At 36.1% G+C, this 18,767-nt stretch overlaps 1 protein-coding gene and 1 long non-coding RNA gene across 2 annotated transcripts in view; one reads left to right on the top strand and one right to left on the bottom strand.

Moving 5' to 3' along the window:
* Positions 1 to 9,389: 9,389 nt before the first annotated feature.
* Positions 9,390 to 18,767, bottom strand: part of LOC108364203 (uncharacterized) — a 15,468-nt gene continuing 6,090 nt past the window's right edge. Inside the window, exons 2-3 of the long non-coding RNA XR_001847722.1 lie at positions 12,669 to 12,673; positions 9,390 to 9,399 (exon numbers count right to left, since the gene is read on the bottom strand). This is a non-coding gene — a long non-coding RNA (uncharacterized LOC108364203). The remainder of the gene's footprint in view (positions 9,400 to 12,668; positions 12,674 to 18,767) is intronic.
* Positions 14,573 to 17,501, top strand: LOC108364106 (zinc finger BED domain-containing protein 4-like). Its single transcript, XM_017617678.1, has 2 exons — positions 14,573 to 14,808; positions 14,877 to 17,501. The coding sequence occupies exon 2, from the start codon at positions 15,619 to 15,621 to the stop codon at positions 16,357 to 16,359; it is 741 nt and encodes a 246-aa protein (XP_017473167.1). The 5' UTR covers positions 14,573 to 14,808; positions 14,877 to 15,618; the 3' UTR covers positions 16,360 to 17,501.

Below are 18,767 nucleotides of genomic sequence, written 5' to 3'. Positions count from 1 at the left end.
ACTTCAGCAGGGATCGAACCTGCGTAATCAATGTTCAAAGTCAGAAGCGTTAACCACTGAGCTATGTACATTCCGTAAACTCTTGTTGCTAATTCATTTTCATAATTCATTTAAGCCACAATAACATTGACAAATACAAAATTTTTTTATTCTTACAACGCGTTTTTTTCTCAGTGGTGAATTTTCGGTTTAATGTAAATATGGAAATGCATACTTACACAAAATTACACACTAAATGAAACACACTCATTTATAAAACCGTTTTGACAATTTTCTTGCTTTTACTATCCCAATGTTTTTGAGCATTTATTTTTTTATTCAAATACTTAATTCTAAAGTATATCTATATATATAAAAATGGTGTGAAAAATTTATAGTAATTCATCAATTGAGAACGGTTGGGCCGATTTGGCTAATTTTTTTTCAGTTGTTCGTAATTGCCTGGAGAAGGTTTTTACGAACGAAAATTTTGGAAAACCCTCCGGTGGACCAGGGACCGATCTATTCGAAAAAATCGTATTTATGGTCCGATTTGCTTAAAATTTGGTACGTAGGTACCTGACAGAAAACGTGTTTCGTATTTTTTGTTGTACCAACTTTTTCAAAAAAAATTCCAGCTTTTGACGTTGGAAAAATAAAACAAAGGAAAGCCAAACATATAAGTAGAGAATTTGTCTAATATTTTTAAATCATTTGCTTCATAACCGCTGCTTCCGTGGATATTGCAACACACGGAATATATGTAATAATGCAGCTATAGGAGCCACCTCATACCACAGAATTTATCGGCCGCCTATTTAAATAGTAGGGCTCGCTTAAAATATGTACTTGAAGATGTATGGAGGTGCTAACTTAATCGCTCCGAGCAATTAGTTGTGGTGCAATGGAAAGACTAGCAAGCCCAACTAAATCGGCGGCAGATAAAGTCCGTGGTGTGCGATGGACCTAAAACATTTTAAACAAGAAATATTGCAGTCACATTTTCGTTTTTAGTGTTTTTATTCATGTGATTAGCAGTGGCAAGAATGTATGTATAAAAATGGTGTGAAAAATGTATAGTAATTCATCGATTGAGAACGGTTGGGCGGATTTGGCTAAAATTTTCTCTTAGTTGTTCGTAACTGTCAGGAGAAGGTTTTTACGAAAGAAAATTTTGGGAAACTCGAAAAATTGGAAAAATCGAAAATTGATTTTTTTGTATGGAATTTTGTGTGCAATTCCTTCTGAATGGCTTTCGAATGGAAAAATAGAAAATTCTAAGTGGAAAACTCGGAAAAATTGCGAAGAACGCGAAAAATTTGATTTTTTTTTACGAAATTTTGCCTTTTTCGCATGATTTGATGATTTTGGACGATGCACCTTCGTTAAAATTCGTTGGGAAGCTTGGAAATTTTCGGATAATTGTGAAATTCATTGTGAGCATGAATCAATTGCGAACAATTTTCTCATATGTTTCATAACTGATTCGAATGGTTGCTGCTTTTTGGAAAGGTGTTTAGAAGTAGGAGTGCACAAAGTTTTAATTTTTTCTATAGGTGGCGCAAGGACAGGACTACGCTAAAAAAAATACAAGTGGTACGTAGGTTGCCTTTTGCCTAGATAAGCATATAGGATACATTTTTTCCTTTCAGTGGGCCAGGGGCCGATCTATTCGAAAAAATCTTATTTATGGTCCGATTTGCTTTAAATTTGGCATGGTTAACATATAGGATATTTCTGCTGATCTATTCGAATAATTGATCCGATTTGCTTGAAATTTGGTAGGTAGGTAGCTTATTGCCTGGGTTAACATATAGGATATTTTTTCTAATAGGTGGACCAGATACCGATCTATTCCAAAATCTTATTCAAGGTCCGATTTGCTTGAAATTCGATACCCGTATTATAATATGCGTAGAATAGAATTGAGTCATTGTTTTACAGTTCGAAAGGTGTTTGAAGGCGCCGCAAACATTCGGGTATTGGCCAATTAACAATACTTATTACACAGGCCAAAAAAATTGAAAAAAATTTGATGCAGCAAATGTTGACAATATATAGTTTTGGCAATTTTTATTGTGCAGATCACGAATCCGTAAGTTTCCATCAGCTCAAAATTTTGAGAAAAACAAGGTCAAAGTGTAAAAAAATCGCGTTTTTTGCAATATTTGATAGGCTCTAGCAAAGAAACAAAGGGTGGTAGAACCTTCCACTTAGGCTTAGACTAAAGCTAAAAATCTCGACTACTATCCCTGCAAATTCCTGCAATTAAGCATGAGGTGGTAGAACCTTCCACTTGACCCTAAGGGTCAGGGCAAGGTGCAGGAATAGTATTTTCAGGGATAGTAGCCTGTAGTTCTAGTTTTAATTTAAGCCTAAGTGGAAGGTTCCATCACCTTTTGTTTCCTTTCTTGCACTTTCACCACGTTTTTCTCAAAATGTGGAGCTGATGGAAACTTTATACTTATGGATTCGTAATCAGCACAAAAAAGTCTACCAAAAACAGCTTTAACATTTGCCGCATCAAAATCGGTGTTGCCCTGTGGTACCTACACTAATTATGTAAAGAGCAGCTCCTTCTTTTAATAAGAGGTTATCTCGCGAACGGCTGTAGCGATCTTTTTGAAATTTAAGTCACCTACTGCAGACTTTCGATATATTAAAGGATCAGCCATACATATCGAATTTTTCATACCGTATTTCTCTGGAAGTATTTGTGGTAGTGTTCTGGAAATTGGTATAGAGATTTTTGGGCTACTGGAAAAGGGGGAGTGGCGCTTTCCAAACATATTGAAACCTTTACCTATCTTTAAATATATACGCCCAGAATGCAGTGTTTTTTCTTTTTCAAAATAAATTTTTTTTTTGTAAATTTTTTATAAAAATATAGTTAATTTTTCATCAAATGGCACCAAATTTTGAGTATGGAGTTTTGTAGTTCACTCAATTTCAGTTTCATAAAGTGCAAGTTTTAAAAGGCTATAAGTTACCGTTGATTTTTGAGAACTTTTTCGCTGGTGATGCTGCGCATTTTCTCCGTATAGCGAATGCGTGATAGTTTTATGTATGGGAAAAATTCCGAAGAGTGTCGGTATATAAAAGACTTATTCTGGTGGGTGAACTCCTCTTCAACGACCGAGACGATTTAAATGAATATTTTTTATGTATTTGAGTAGGTCCCTGTACATATTAAATTCTCAACTTAAAACGCCAGGTGGCGCTGGAGTCGAGTTATTGCCAAAAATCGTCAATTCGGAGGCATCAGGGATCAAAATCAAATTACCCCCGTTAAATCAACCATCAGAACCATTGCGGTCCTTGCTTTACGGTGAATAATCAGAAAGTGGACCAATGATACTCATCAGTTTGGAAATTGCCACCAACTATACTATACAGATTCAAGGACGATTCACCATCGAGCCGCAAGGACTTCTTCCCGCTTTCGTCAGGTTATTTAAGACGGCAATGGAGGATTTGCCTTCTATCGACCACAAACCCAAAGTGAACGGGAATTGCTGGCGAAAACGTTGGACCAAATGTTTCAATAAAAACATAAATATTGGGCGGGACGAAGTTCGCCGGGTCTGCTAGTTAGACATTAAAAAAAGTTTGATTCTTCTAAATTTACATCAGAACTTAACTTCAATAATTTAGCTATTCAATTTTTGCTATTCGAAATTTCATTTCCATTAAATTTATTAAAAATTACTTTCAGTTTCTTTATGACAACAAGGAATACTGGTTTAGGTTTTATCAGACCACTATTTGAAATTTGACCTATCCATGTATGTATATGAAAGGCAGATTTTCTTTTCATATTCGGTATGATAAATTCTGCACCTGGGAACAAACGCGTCCACTTAGAAATACTCGGCTGTGATAGGCAACAAATAAAGTGACGACCACATGTGAAGAGTTTCCTAATGAAACATCGCAGCAATTTGCTCACCGTTGTCGCTTCACTTGACAATTCGAAGGTTTAAAATAACGCACAAGTTTGTTGTCCAGGCTCTTGACAAACAGAACGCACCGCTCGCAATTCCTTTTCATTTTATTATGTATTTAAAGTCAGTCGCACAGATCACAATTGAAAATGTATATAAAAAAAAAATTTCAATAGTATAGGGTTAAGAGTTGACATTTCAGTCGCAGTTCAAAAGAGAGAAATGTCGAAATCACTTCTACCTTGTTATGCCTTGCATAGAAGCGTTGAGAGTGAGTCAAGAAAATGTTTAAACGCTCATATTTTAGCACCTGCTTCACCGATATGAAATCTGACAATTTTTGAATAACGTATGGAGCTTGCACTTTTATTTGATATACAAGTCAATTCTGTAGCTACACCAGATCGCCCTAACTAAGTCGTATGGCTGAGCAATTATATATCGATACGTTGAGAGTGAGGCAAGAAAATGTTTAAATGCTTATATTTTGTCACCTACTTCACCGATTTGAAATCTGACAATTTTTGGATAACCTACGGAGCTTGCACTTTAATTTGATATACAACTCAATTCTGTAGCTGCACCAGATCGTCCTAAATAAGTCGTATGACTGAGCAATTATATATAGATACGTTGAGAGTGAGTCAAGAAAATGTTTAAACGCTCATATTTTAGCACATGCTTCACCGATTTGAAATTTGACAATTTTTGAATAACCTTTGGAGCTTGAACTTTAATTTGATATACAACTCAATTCTGTAGCTACACCAGATCGCCCTAACTAAGTCGTATGACTGAGAAATTATATATAGATACGTTGAGAGTGAGTCAAGAAAATGTTTAAACGATTATATTTTACCACCTACTTCAACGATTTGAAATCTGACAATTTTCGAATAACCTATGGAGTTTGCACTTTAATTTGATGTACAACTAAATTCTGTAGCTACACCAGATCGTTCTAACTAAGTCGTATGACTGAGCAATTACATATAGATACGTTGAGAGTGAGTCAAGAAAATGTTTAAAAGCTTATATTTTCGCACCTACTTCACCGATTTGAAATCTGACAATTTTTGAATAACCTATGGAGCTTGCACTTTAATTTGATGTACAACTAAATTCTGTAGCTACACCAGATCGTCCTAACTAAGTCGTATGACTGAGCAATTATATATAGATACGTTGATGTTTAAAAGCTTATATTTTCGCACCTACTTCACCGATTTGAAATCTGACAATTTTTGAATAACCTATGGAGCTTGCACTTTAATTTGATGTACAACTAAATTCTGTAGCTACACCAGATCGTCCTAACTAAGTCGTATGACTGAGCAATTATATATAGATACGTTGATGTTTAAAAGCTTATATTTTCGCACCTACTTCACCGATTTGAAATCTGACAATTTTTGAATAACCTATGGAGCTTGCACTTTAATTTGATGTACAACTAAATTCTGTAGCTACACCAGATCGTCCTAACTAAGTCGTATGACTGAGCAATTATATATAGATACGTTGATGTTTAAAAGCTTATATTTTCGCACCTACTTCACTGATTTGATGTACAACTACATTCTGTAGCTACACCAGATCGTCCTAACTAAGTCGTATGACTGAGAAATTATATATAGATACGTTGAGAGTGAGTCAAGAAAATGTTTAAACGCTTATATTTTAGCACCTGCTTCACCGATGTGAAATCTGACAATTTTCGAATAACCTGTGACGCTTGAACTTTAATTTGATGTACAACTCAATTCTGTAGCTGCTACAGATCGCCCTAACTAAGTGGTATGACTGAGCAATTATATATAGATACGTTGAGAGTGAGCAAGAAAATGTTTAAACGCTATATTTTAGCACCTATTTCACCGATTTGAAATACGACAATTTTGGATAACGTATGGAACTTGTATCTTAATTTGATATACAACTCAATTCTGTAGCTGCTACAGATCGCCCTAACTAAGTCGTATGACTGAGCAATTATATAGATATGTTGAGAGTGAGTCATGAAAATGTTTAAACGCTTATATTTTAGCACCTACTTCACTGATTTGAAATCCGACAATTTTTGGATAACCTATGGAGCTTGTGCTTCAATTGGATATACAACGCAGCTCTGTAGCTACACCAGATCGCGCTAATCAAGTCGTATGACTGAGCAATTATATATAGATACGTTGAGAGTGAGTCAATAAAATGTTTAAACGCTTATATCTTAGCACCTACTTCACCGATTTGAAATCAGACAATTTTTTGGATAACCTATGGAGCTTGTGCTTCAATTGGATATACAACGCAGCTCTGTAGCTACACCAGATCGCGCTAATCAAGTCGTATGACTGAGCAATTATATATAAATACGTTGAGAGTGAGTCAATAAAATGTTTAAACGCTTATTTCTTAGCACCTACTTCACCGATTTGAAATCAGACAATTTTTTGGATAACCTATGGAGCTTGCACTTTAATTTGATATATAATTCAATTCTGTAGCTACTTCAGATCGCCCTAACTAAGTCGTATGACTGAGCAATTATATATAGATACGTTGAGAGTGAGTCAAGAATATGTTTAAACGCTTATATTTTAGCCCCTACTTCACCGATTTGAAACCCGACAATTTTTGAATAACCTGTGGACCTTGTGCTTCAACTCGATAAACAACGCAGCTCCGTAGGTACACCAGATCGCCCTAACTAAGTCGTATGACAGCAATTATATATAGATGCGTTGAGAGTGAGTCAAGAAAATGTTTAAACGCTTATATCTTAGCACCTAAATACTACAACGATTTGAAATCTGACAATTTTTGGATAACCTATGGAGCTTGCACTTTAATTTGATATACAACTCAATTCTGTAGCTGCACCAGATCGCCCTAACTAAGTCGTATGACTGAGCAATTATTTATAGATTCGTTGAGAGTCAGTCAAGAAAATGTTTAAATGCTTATATTTTGTCACCTACTTCACCGATTTGAAATCTTACAATTTTCGGATAACTTGTGGAGCTTGCACTTTAACTTGATATATAAATCAATTGTGTAGCTAATCCAGATCGCTCTAACTAACTCGTATGACTGAGCAATTATATATACATAGCTATAGAAGATAGATATAGATACATTTGAACTTAAATATAATTTATGAATCATTCATTTGGAATATTGCTTATTTAAATTTATTTGGATTCTCCTGTAATTCTTTAACTTTGTCATCGACTCAAGAACGATTAAAAAATTACCCTAGTTATCTACACTGAGGGAAATAACGTATAGTAAAAATGAATACTTTATATTTGATTATCGTTTAAAAATGTTCGAATTTAAAAATTATATTTTCATACAAAATTTTTTACGCACGTATTTGACTGTTCACATCTGAATATATATATGAGTGTACATACCCTCCCCAAGCATGCAGAGCGCCGCTCTGAGAGCGGTGACAACACACACATTCATATATAGTACAAATCGCGTGCTGTGGTGTTGATCGATATTCAACATTTGAAAGCAAATTTATATGCCTGGGTGTAGCTGAGTGTGCAAAGATGCATGCCACAATCGGTTGATATCCAGAGATGGTCAGGGTTCGAATTCCACTGCAGGCAACATGCAAATTAAATATTTTTTTTTTAGTTTTTGTCTTGATTATTCACTTCACGGATGCTTTTTCAGAACGAACGCGGTCATTTTAATATGCGCGTAATTGAATTGAATATTTACCAGTATACAGTACTTTCACTGACGTTTATAGTAAGATCAATTACTATTCTCTCTATTTGATTTTCATATTTTTTTCCCTCAGTGTAATGTAGAAATCCAAATTACTCTAACGTTAGACTGTTTGCTGGGCGTTAGAGACTGTGTTTGCTGAGTATACTCGGAAGCTACATACCCTGCAGTACGGGGGAGCGACTACAGGACTGCTGAATCGGTAGCTACCTGATAAACACCGTCAATTACCGACCGACTACTTGCAGTGTATTTCATCGATTACTTTTACAAGGCAATGTCCTAGACGGTAGTCACCACCGGCTCTCTCTGCACTACCGGGAGTTACTAAAGTAGTCACTTGCGTGGTTTATGGGCGCCCTCTGTCGTAGTTTTTCGCAATCCCGCTTACGACTGGTTCGACTCTGCACTACCATGTGCACTACCACGGGTTAACAGAGCAGCTACTTACCTAGGCGTCGGTGCGGCAGCGGTTCAAAAGTAGCGATTGACTCCAGCAGTACTGGAGAGTATGTACATGAAATTCTCTACAACATGCATCTAATTTCAAGACTTGACGAGCCAGTACTCTCACTTTTTACTAAAAATCTTTAGTATCTACATTTTCTAGCCAACTTTTTAATAAAAAAATAGGAAAATACCAAATAAATGATAAATTATTTCACCTGAATATTCCATGACATTAAAAGAATTGACTGCAATGGATAGCGAAACTTGCTGTAATGGGTTAAGCGCCAAATTCGGCTAAATTGATTAGTCGTTATCGCGCCGATTCCAGTGTTTTTTTGAAAATGTACCGTTAGTAGGGAGGTCTCTCTAAGCCCAATCCGTTTTTTAATGAACTGTCACCACGACTTTTTTCCTCCTGCCTCCATATAGTCGAGACACTGGGCGATGCGTCGAGAGCTTTCACATGATCTTTGCCAAGCAATAATTTTAACAAATAAACGGTGAGAAGTACAGCTTTTTCATTATTCGAGCATCGACTGTCCTAATAACTAGACGTTAAACAGCCTAAAGTCCCTTTTGTATGATCTTAAACATCGACTTTTAATAGCAGGAGAAGGCAGACCTATGCGGAAGGTTTTATAGCTGTAGTTTCTGGGCAAGGATCCAAGGTATATCCCTATGAAAAAACTCTGCCGAACTAGTAAAGAAAATGACCGTTTTTTTAATTTTTGCTAAAAATACATCTCCCTAAAACCCGCATATGAAATGATTGAAAATAATACTTATATTCTTCATGTTCAAACATAAATCATGAAAACATGGTTTAAAATTATAGTGCACACATTCTTCTTTTAGATCGAATAGCTTTGGTTAAGATTGGTCCGCAAAACATATAATAACGAAAGAAACAAATGCATCTATTTAAAGCGCGGATAACAAAAACATATTTATCACAAAAAGGACTATGTACACAGTGGATCGTTTATGATACCTATCGCACACGATTTTTAAAGGTGACACAACTAAAAATGACACGTCTGTCAGAAAATGTGAAGAACATTTTTCTTAGCACATGCTAATTATATGGGCATGGGAGACTTTAGTTTAGTGTTTTTTTAGTAAATTATGACAAAAATTTGCTCCAGATTTAGCTGAAAAGTAAATAAAATCTCGTGTGTACATTTTTAGCCTTCTAAACAACTCTGTGTCCGGAACTGCGATCGTTGTGCCACAACACAAAAGGATGCAGTCCAAACATCGTTTTCATTACCTCCTTTGGAACCTCTATATCCAGAGTCGGAAAATCCAACAAGCGTTAAGAGCCGGTCCTGACGTACTCATGGCGCCCATAATGCCTATACACACACTCCTTTGTAGCCTGTTTCAACATAGAAACCGTGGTTTTGAGCATGGTTCTCCGCCACCATACTACTTCAGAGTACGTCACGATTTGTCTGACCAAACTAAAGTTTCTAAGGAAAGTGCCCTGATGTTGAGGGAACTTAGAAACAACGACCAAGCATTCGCGGAAAATCTGAGTACATCCGTACTTCGCTTATCTTCAAGAAAAATTTCGTCACGATGTTTCCATCAAGATAAGAATAGCGCTAGACTATTTTTACTAAAGGCTTCGGAGTATCTAGTTTTACGGTCGGATCAAAAATGGATTATGGCGTAGGTGCGGGCATTTTTCACCTGACCTCCAAAACGGAGAGTATTCTATTACCGATTTGGGTCAGTGCTTTTCAGGCGAGGTATTGTCTCCGATATTCAGGCACCTATCAAGGCCAGTGCTGTCACTTTACCACAATTGTGGTAGATGTGCCACATTTTGGGTAGTTTTTCACCTCTACGACAACTACCATATATTTTAAAAAAGTACCACAATTTTACTGAATTGAAATTATTAACCCAATATGCCAACCAAATTGTTGCTTTTATAAAAGCTCTGCCGCCAATTTTCTCCTGAATATGCATTTAAAGGCCATGAACATTTATTGTGAATATTATCAGCCTTATCATGACTTTCATTTTCCCCGAACCGGTTCACTTTTCACTTTTGCTTTCCATGTATTAACTATGGGCGGAATAAAAATTTACAGGTGAAATTTTTTTCGGGCGAAACTCGGGATAAGGCGGTATGTGCATTTACATGAGGGGATTTTCTTCGCGATTCAACATTGCCTGTGAAGTCACTTACCAACAGCATTTCCACAGGTAACAAAAATTGAATGAGTGCAATGAAGTTTTCAGTTGTCATCACCGTTCGCGTTATTGAAGTTTATCGGAAATATATCGGTATTCTCCATTTTGAAACGAAGATACGAACGACATAGAAACATTCGTCAACTATCGTCCGAATTTTTTAGAACGAAAGCGAAAGGATTGCGATTTAGGAAGGGCATAAAACCTACCAACTTTGAGAGTTTTTGTAACGTCGTTGCGGAAAAAGTAAATCGTTTTGGACGTCCAGTTTGTGATGGAGACGGTTGAACAAAGTAAGTAAAATTATGTTAGCAATAAATATTACTCAAAACTGTAACGATTATACAATTCTACTGAAGTTATGGAAGGACTTGAAACTCAAAGTTAAATAAATAAAATAAATAAACTTTTTAATAAACCACACTTTTATAAATGGATTCAAAATTAGAAAATAATATTTTTCAGTCCCATAAAACTTGTTTTGATAACTTTTGATATTTAAATTTTAGCGAAAGTCATTCAGCCCTATTCTGCATTTCGATTACGTTCCCGCATTCCGCTCCGCAAGAATCGAAAGAGAAAGAGGAAGAGAGAAAACATCTTTCGAAATCAGCTGTTTGCCTAGGAATGTGTGAAATCGAAGGAAAACAATAGAAATATTTGCCACCAAACCATAGCAGCTTATGAAGGTAAAGTTTGTAAATACTTTAAAATAACTAAATATACCTAACATAATTGTAATTTAAAAATAAAATTTCGTTTGTGCTTTATTTAAGTGGAAACATAGTTATAAAAATGAAATCCATAGCCGCGGCGTTATTGCTTGAAGAGGAGAACGAGTCCCAGATTGCTGATGCGGAAAATGAAAGGCGGCGATTTAGGGACATGTTTGATCTTTCTCAGATGAGTGAAGAGTCATAAATTCATCATGAACTGTATTACTCATCGCTCAAAGCCAGTGAAATTATAAACGTTGTTTGAGGAGTTCTCAACATTTGCATTTACTACAGAGTGGAAGATTTGAACGCATATGAATTCCATGTTGAAAGCCGTCAGGAGGAGGGGAAGAACAAAGCTACATAGCAAATTCGAATTCGACAACATACGCACCTCTTTTTAAAAAGTTAGTAAAAACAAGTGCAATAATAAAAGCATCTTTTTTTATGTAACTTCACATTTTATGTATGTATGTATATATGTATGTACATACTTCTATTAATTTTATATAAAAAGAATAAACTGTATTCAGTGCATTTCACAGTCTTATTTATAGATAAAGAAAACAAAAACGGCTTCCTCTTTGAAAACCTCGCGCAATATCTCTTTTGGTTGGTAATATTTGAGCCAATTTTTCGTATTGCCCGTATTACCGCTGCGAAAACACAGAAATCGAGAAAATTCATTTATGATGACTTACAATCATGCACAGTATATTTTACTTCATTTTTTTTATAAAATTTTATTCAGCCTCATTGCGAGAGTCGTGCCGAATGCAAGTCGTTTTTCGAGAGTCGAATCGTATCGAAAATTTAGCGTCATTGCCTAAAATTTCCACTCGTGTATTAAAACGGAAGAACTTGGCAGCACTGCATAGTTTTCGACAATTTTCGTCGTTTACTTATTTCAGCACGACAGTAGACAATGCTAATGTTGTCGAATCGTACAATTCAGCCTAATTTACGACTTACGCAATGAGGCTGATTATTTAAACCTACGAAAATAACAATCGAAACGTTCTCCGTCAACAAATTTGCAACTTAAAAAAACGGAACTCCGATCGAAATGTAGAATAGATATTATCGTAAATTTCAAAGATTGATCGAAAGGAAACGGAACGCAAATTTGCAACTTAAAAAACGGAACTCCGATCGAAATGTAGAATAGATATTATCGTAAATTTCAAAGATTGATCGAAAGGAAACGGAACGCAAATTTGCAACTTAAAAAACGGAACTCCGATCGAAATGTAGAATAGATATTATCGTAAATTTCAAAGATTGATCGAAAGGAAACGGAACGCAAATTTGCAACTTAAAAAACGGAACTCCGATCGAAATGTAGAATAGATATTATCGTAAATTTCGAAGATTGATCGAAAGGAAACGGAACGCAGAATACCAAAGTTGCCAAACGGAGAAAATTTCGATTCGAGTCGAAATGCAGAATAGGGCTGATTATAAACAATTTTTGAGATCGAAAACGAAAACCGTGGGCGTTAAGGATCCGGATATTCCAGGGGCATACCCTCAAATCATAGTCCTTTATACGTTTGCCGTGGTCGTCATCAAAAAAGGGAGTCTCATAATTCTATTATTTTTCATTGGGCGAAATTGTACGCCTTCTCACTTTACCTGGCTCCCAAACGAGTGTTTGGTTGCTACCCAGAGGACACGTGGATAAACATAAATATCCGGACGTTGTGAGCTGTGATTTGAACCGTACGCACAATGGGTCGATAACCGATAGCAAGCGAACTTCAGTTGCTTTGCTAGTTTCCAAAACGATGTTACAGATGGCAACTGGACACTTTCAACTGACAACTGCAGTTGCTACAAAGTGTGTATACAGGGAACTACATTTTTGTGGTTGCTGGGAAGGTTTTTGGAGCGTATTTAGGAGCGAATATTGATAAGTTTGTCATATATTTTACTTTTTAATAATTGCAACGATATTAACATTTGTCAATGCAGTTTGCTTTTACAGAATATGGTAAAAATAACAAAACAATAACTTGAAATTTTAGTTCCCGTGGAGTACGCCATTTTGGCGAAACAAAAGCGAACACTGATTGCAAATTTTTTCCTTTATCAACTGAAGTACCTCTTTTAAAACTACCGACGAACCAAGTTTTTCAAATTGAAGTCATTGCTGTGGCACTTCCTTCTGCGAAAAATCGAAGAGGTGCGCAAGCTTTTTGTGAGCGGAGGTATTGAAGTTGAACGAAGTGATTCATCTGTTTATTAACCAATTCTACTACAGCTTATTTTGGAAGTCCCCAATATGCTTTGAAAATGAACACAAAACGATAATAAAAGAAAAACCTTGAAAGCATTAACTTTTACTAAGAGTGCACGCAGTAGCTCTAGAAGATTGGAATTATCCTTTAAATGTCCCCTGATTGAGGCCGCGTTCAAGCACTTCTCTTCCTCTTAAACAAATAATTGTGCTGAACTTAGCTTTATTGCTGACCTTCCGATAACTCTTTATATTAATAATTTAATTTTACTCTCACAGCTTGTTTACAGCCACTTGCTGGTTGCGAATTGTTTGACCATGGTTCTCCGCCACCATACTACTTCAGAGTACGTCACGATTTGTCCGAGCAAACTAAAGTTTTTAAGGAAAGTGCCCTGATGTTGAGGGAACTTAGACTGTGGAATGAACTTATGTATGGGTATGGACGTATCCTGTACTCCTTCAACGACCAAGTATTCGCGGAAAATCTGAGTACATCTGTACTTCGCTTATCTTCAAGAAAATTTCGTCACGATGTTTCCATCAAGATAAGTATAGCGCTAGGCTATTTTTACTAAAGGCTTCGGAGTATCTAGTTTTACGGTCGGATCAAAAATGGATTATCAACTGACCTGCAAATCGGAGAGTATTGTATTACCGAATTGGGTCAGTGCTTTTCAGGCAAGGACTTTGCCATAAAACAGGTTGCAAAATAATTGTAGCCTCGTGGGCAGCAGAGCCAAGCATTGCTATTGCCTCGGATATTCAGGCACCTATCAAGGCCAATGCTGTAACTTTACCACAATTGTGGTAGATCTGCCACATTTTGGGTAATTTTTCACCTCTACCACAACTACCATATATTATAAAAAACTACCACAATTTTACTGAAATGAAATTATTAACCCAATATGCCAAATTGTTGCGTTTATAAAATCTGTGCCGCCAATTTTCTCCTGAATATGCATTTAAAAGTCATGAAAATTTATTGTGAATATTATCAGCCTTATCAAGACTTTTATTTTTCCCGAACCGGTTCACTTTTCACTTTTGGTTTCCATGTATTTACTATGGGCGGAAAAAAAATTGACAGGTGAAAATTTTTTCGGGCGAAACTCGGGATAAGGCGGTATGTGCATTTACATGAGGCGATTCAACATCGCCTGTGAAGTTACCTACCAACAGCTAGAGTCCGACCGATTAATCGGCATCGGCTAGTATCGGCCAAAAGAATCGGCATCGGCATCGGCCATTTTGGCCGATTCTTTTTATTTTTTCCGCATTTCGTTTCATGTAATTTATTTTCTACTTTTTTATTTCCTTTAAAGTTGAAATTATATTCATGTGGGTCTCCCTGTAATAAATGTGTTCTCATAAGTATCATTCTCGTTGTATGTAAATAAACGTTTTAGTTTCAATCAAGGCGAATTTATACAAGGCGAATTATTACAAGGTGGTGTTACTGGCGAATTTCGCCTTGGTTTCAATTGATTTTGTACTTCATTCGTTGCTGTGCATTTAGCAGATTTTGGTAAGCAAATGATTTCACTTTTATTTGAAAGTATTATAAAATGTTTTTTGTTTCTTTTTTTTGTGTAGGAATAATGGCGCAGCTTAATCCCATTTGGAAATTTTTTGAAAGAAAATTGAGTACAGCCAAGTGTCAAATTTGCAAAAAAGAAATATCGTTGGGTAACTCCAATAAAAAACAGCAAACGACGGCGAACATAAAGAAGCACTGCCCATCAGGACGAGTGGATAGCCTATGAAAAAGATCAAGATACTTTTACCACGGCCAAGAAAAAACAAAGAAAAGAGGAGCCAAGTTGCAGCTACATACAGGAAACGTTGCCGAACCTGTCGAGAAAAACCGAAGCCTATCCAGATGACCATCCGATAGCGGCGCGAATTGATAAATCAATTATGGATCTCATCATATGCTTCCTTATAATATAGTCGAAGGTAGCGCGTCCAAAAGATTGAATCTCGCAGATCCGACTGTTGCATGTCGATATCGATTAAAAAGCGAAAAGTTTTTTCGTACGACATTAATGCCGCAAACATACGACAAAGTCAAAGAAAAAGTAATTCAGCTTGTAGCATCAGCCAAATGGCTGAGCTTTACTACGGACATATGGAGTAATTCTACAAAGAGTTGCTCATTGCTAAGTTTCACTGCTCACTTCGTTCAAAGGCCGGGTAGGCTCAAAGTCATATTGGCAGCCAGCGTATTAGACGAAGATCACACTGCAGAAAATATTAATGCTCCATTAAACAGTGTTCTTGAAGAATACAACATCAGTTCGAAAATCCATGTCGCTATATCTACAATGCTGCCAATATGACAGCCGCAATGCGATTGGGCAAAGTTAAGTGGCTGGGGTGCGCCGCACATACATTACAACTAGTTATCCAAGATGGTGTTTTAAAAAGTAGAAACATTAGAGAGTTAAGTCATAAATGTCGTAAAATTGTGGCCAATTTCAAAAGAAGTGAACAGGCATGTCGCTACCGAAAAACGTTTCAGGACACTGTTGGTTTGCCAAACCATACCTTAATTCAAGACGCTGATTGCAGGTGGAACATCACTTATTTAATGCTAAATCGGTTATACGAGCAGAAGGCTGCCATTAACCTATACATAGCCGAACGAGGATCTGTAGAATGTTTGACAGCAAAAGAATGGAAATCCGTTTGTTATGTAGTTGCAGTATTAAAGCCGTTTGACCAGGCAACTCTGGATTTGCCTTATGACTCAACATGTGCCTCTGTCATAATTCCTTTAATTGCGATGTTGCAAATAAAACTCGAGCGCAACGATGATGATGGAGCAGAAATTTCAATGCTTAAAGACGGCTTAACAGCTTCTTTACTACGGCGTTTTGCGTTTATTAAGACAAATCCAGAGTTGCATGTTTCTACGATACTTGATCCTCGTTTTAAAAACAAATACTATTCAACTGAGGAAATAAAGAGGTGTGAAACTATATTAAAAGATCAATTAGGTTTATTCAATGATGATACTGCAGTACAAATACAAACTGTTCCACCTATTAACGACTCCAGAAATGCTCCCAATTAGAGCTGTCAAACTATCGACGATACTATCGATAGTCTGACCACTTGAAATAACGATCGATAGTATCGCTACTATCGTTTCATTGATACGTATTCTCTTTCCTAGCGCTTTTAACATTTTCACGTATTGGTTCAAAGTGATCAAAACTTGGCAGCATTATTTCATGAACGAACGAACAGGACGTTGCGCCTGAAAAAATAATTTTTTTTTCAGTGACCTCATTTTTTCGCCGCCATGTGAATTAAACGGAATTAAACCATGTGTGTGCATGAAACAACCGATTAAAAAATGCCGTTATCAACTATTATTATTTTTTTCTTAAATGCAATTACAAATACACGGTTGCATGCTGGGTGATCTGTTTGGTTGGTTCAAGGCATTATTTCTAAAAGCGCCATTTTGTTAAGCATGGAAATAGCAGAGGTTTCATTGCCGTCTTATGAGCATATCAGACCTGGCAATGCAGTTTATTTCAAAAGACTGTCAAATTGAGAAATTTCAGAAAGTAGTTGCATAAGCAGTGACTCCTTGAATGTAAAGTGACTTTCGAAAGGCATTTTTTTATTCCGAAAGGCGAATTGAAGGGAAAATTTCTGAAATTGCTTTTTGACTGTTTACACGTGAATTGGGTCGATACTATCGATAGTATCGATAATCACCCTTAAGACTATCGTCAAACATCGATGGGCTTGACTATCGATAGTTTGACAGCTCTACCCCCAATGACAACCTTTGGGACTATCACGACTGCGATATGTTAACGCAAGAAGTTAAATCGGACGACTGCTGTTCACCTTTTAAAAAACGGTTTGATACGTATCTTTCTGAACCGATCGTTCCTCGCGATAGCAATATTTTTGAATATTGGCACCAAAGCTCCTATTTGTCCTTAAGGGAAATTGCAAACAAATATCTTTCTGCACCTGCAACAAGCGTTGCGAGTGAACAGCTTTTTAGTGCCGCGGGACAGCTATATAGCGATCGGCGTACCAACTTGCTTGGGGTAAATGCGAATAAGCTTCTTTTCTACATTATAATATGAAATTATTTAATTTTGAATGTTAATTAAAAACAAACAAATGTGCGTATACTTATTACTTCGTGTTTACTTGAGAACTGAATTTTTTGTTAACGTTACAACAGTACTTTCATCATTATTTTAAAATTAGCGGTTACTGTTTATTAACAAATTGTATTGAAAACAAATTTATAAACAGCGGAAGCTGTATACTACTACTATGAGTACAACAAAGAAATGTAATTTCGCATTAACTACATATTCATTTTACATTGAATACGAAAAAGACTGGAACAAAGTATTGCAATGCTATGCATATATAAGCGATACACTATTTTTTAATACATATTTGTGTATGTCCATAAATAAGTGAATATATTCTTGAATGTTTGTTTGTTTTGTAATGTTATTTAGTTATTTGTTTATGTTTTTCTTGAGTTATAATAAAAGTTTATTAAAAACATTTCTTCCTGAATGAATTTATTCTCAGCTAGTTTTTTTTTTTAAAGATTTGGCATCGGCATCGGCCAAAAATTGGGAATCGGTCGGACACTACCAACAGCATTTCCACAGGTAACAAAAGTTGAATTAGTGCAATGAAGTTTTCAGTTTTCGTTGGCGTTGTCGTTTTAAAACGAAATAAAAACAAGTTGGCATCACCGTTGGCGTTATTGAAGTTTATCGGAAATATATCGGTATTCTCCATTTTGAAACGAAGATACGAACGACATAGAAACATTCGTCAACTGTCGTCCGCATTTAAGAACGAAAGCGAAAAGATTGCGATTTAGGAGGGGCATAAAACCTCCTAACTTTGACAGTTTTTGTAACGTCGTTGCGGAAAAAGTAAATCGTTTTGGACGTCCAGTTCGTGATGGAGACGGTTGAACAAAGTAAGTAAAATTATGTTAGCAATAAATATTACTCAAAACTGTAACGATTATACAATTCTACTGAAGGTATGGAAGGACTTGAAACTCAAAGTTAACTTTTTAATAAACTACACTTTTATAAATGGACTAAAAATTATAAAATAATATTTCTCAGTCCCATCGAATTTATTTTGATGACTTTTGAAATTTTAATTTTAGCGAAAGTCATTATAAACAATTTACCGTACGCACAATGGGTCGATTACCGATAGCAAGCGAGCTTCAGTTGCTTTGCTAGTTGCGAAAAAGATGTTACAGATGGCACCTGGACACTTTGAACTGACAACTGCAGTTGCTACAAAGTGTGTATTAGACCGTTCGTTAAAATTAAAATTTGGTTTGCCGGGCGGAAAAAGATGTGTTTTGGTCTAAAAATAAGCTGTGCAAAATTTTATTCGAATATGATAACTCTAAGTACTTGCGCGTTGCATTTGAAAATTTAGAAAACCATATGCACTCTG

The sequence above is a fragment of the Rhagoletis zephyria genome, unplaced genomic scaffold, assembly GCF_001687245.7.
Source record: "Rhagoletis zephyria isolate East Lansing unplaced genomic scaffold, Rhagoletis_zephyria_1.1 Rzeph_scaffold_00030, whole genome shotgun sequence".
Classification (NCBI taxonomy): domain Eukaryota; kingdom Metazoa; phylum Arthropoda; class Insecta; order Diptera; family Tephritidae; genus Rhagoletis; species Rhagoletis zephyria.
This window is presented reverse-complemented; position numbering and strand designations above follow the sequence as displayed.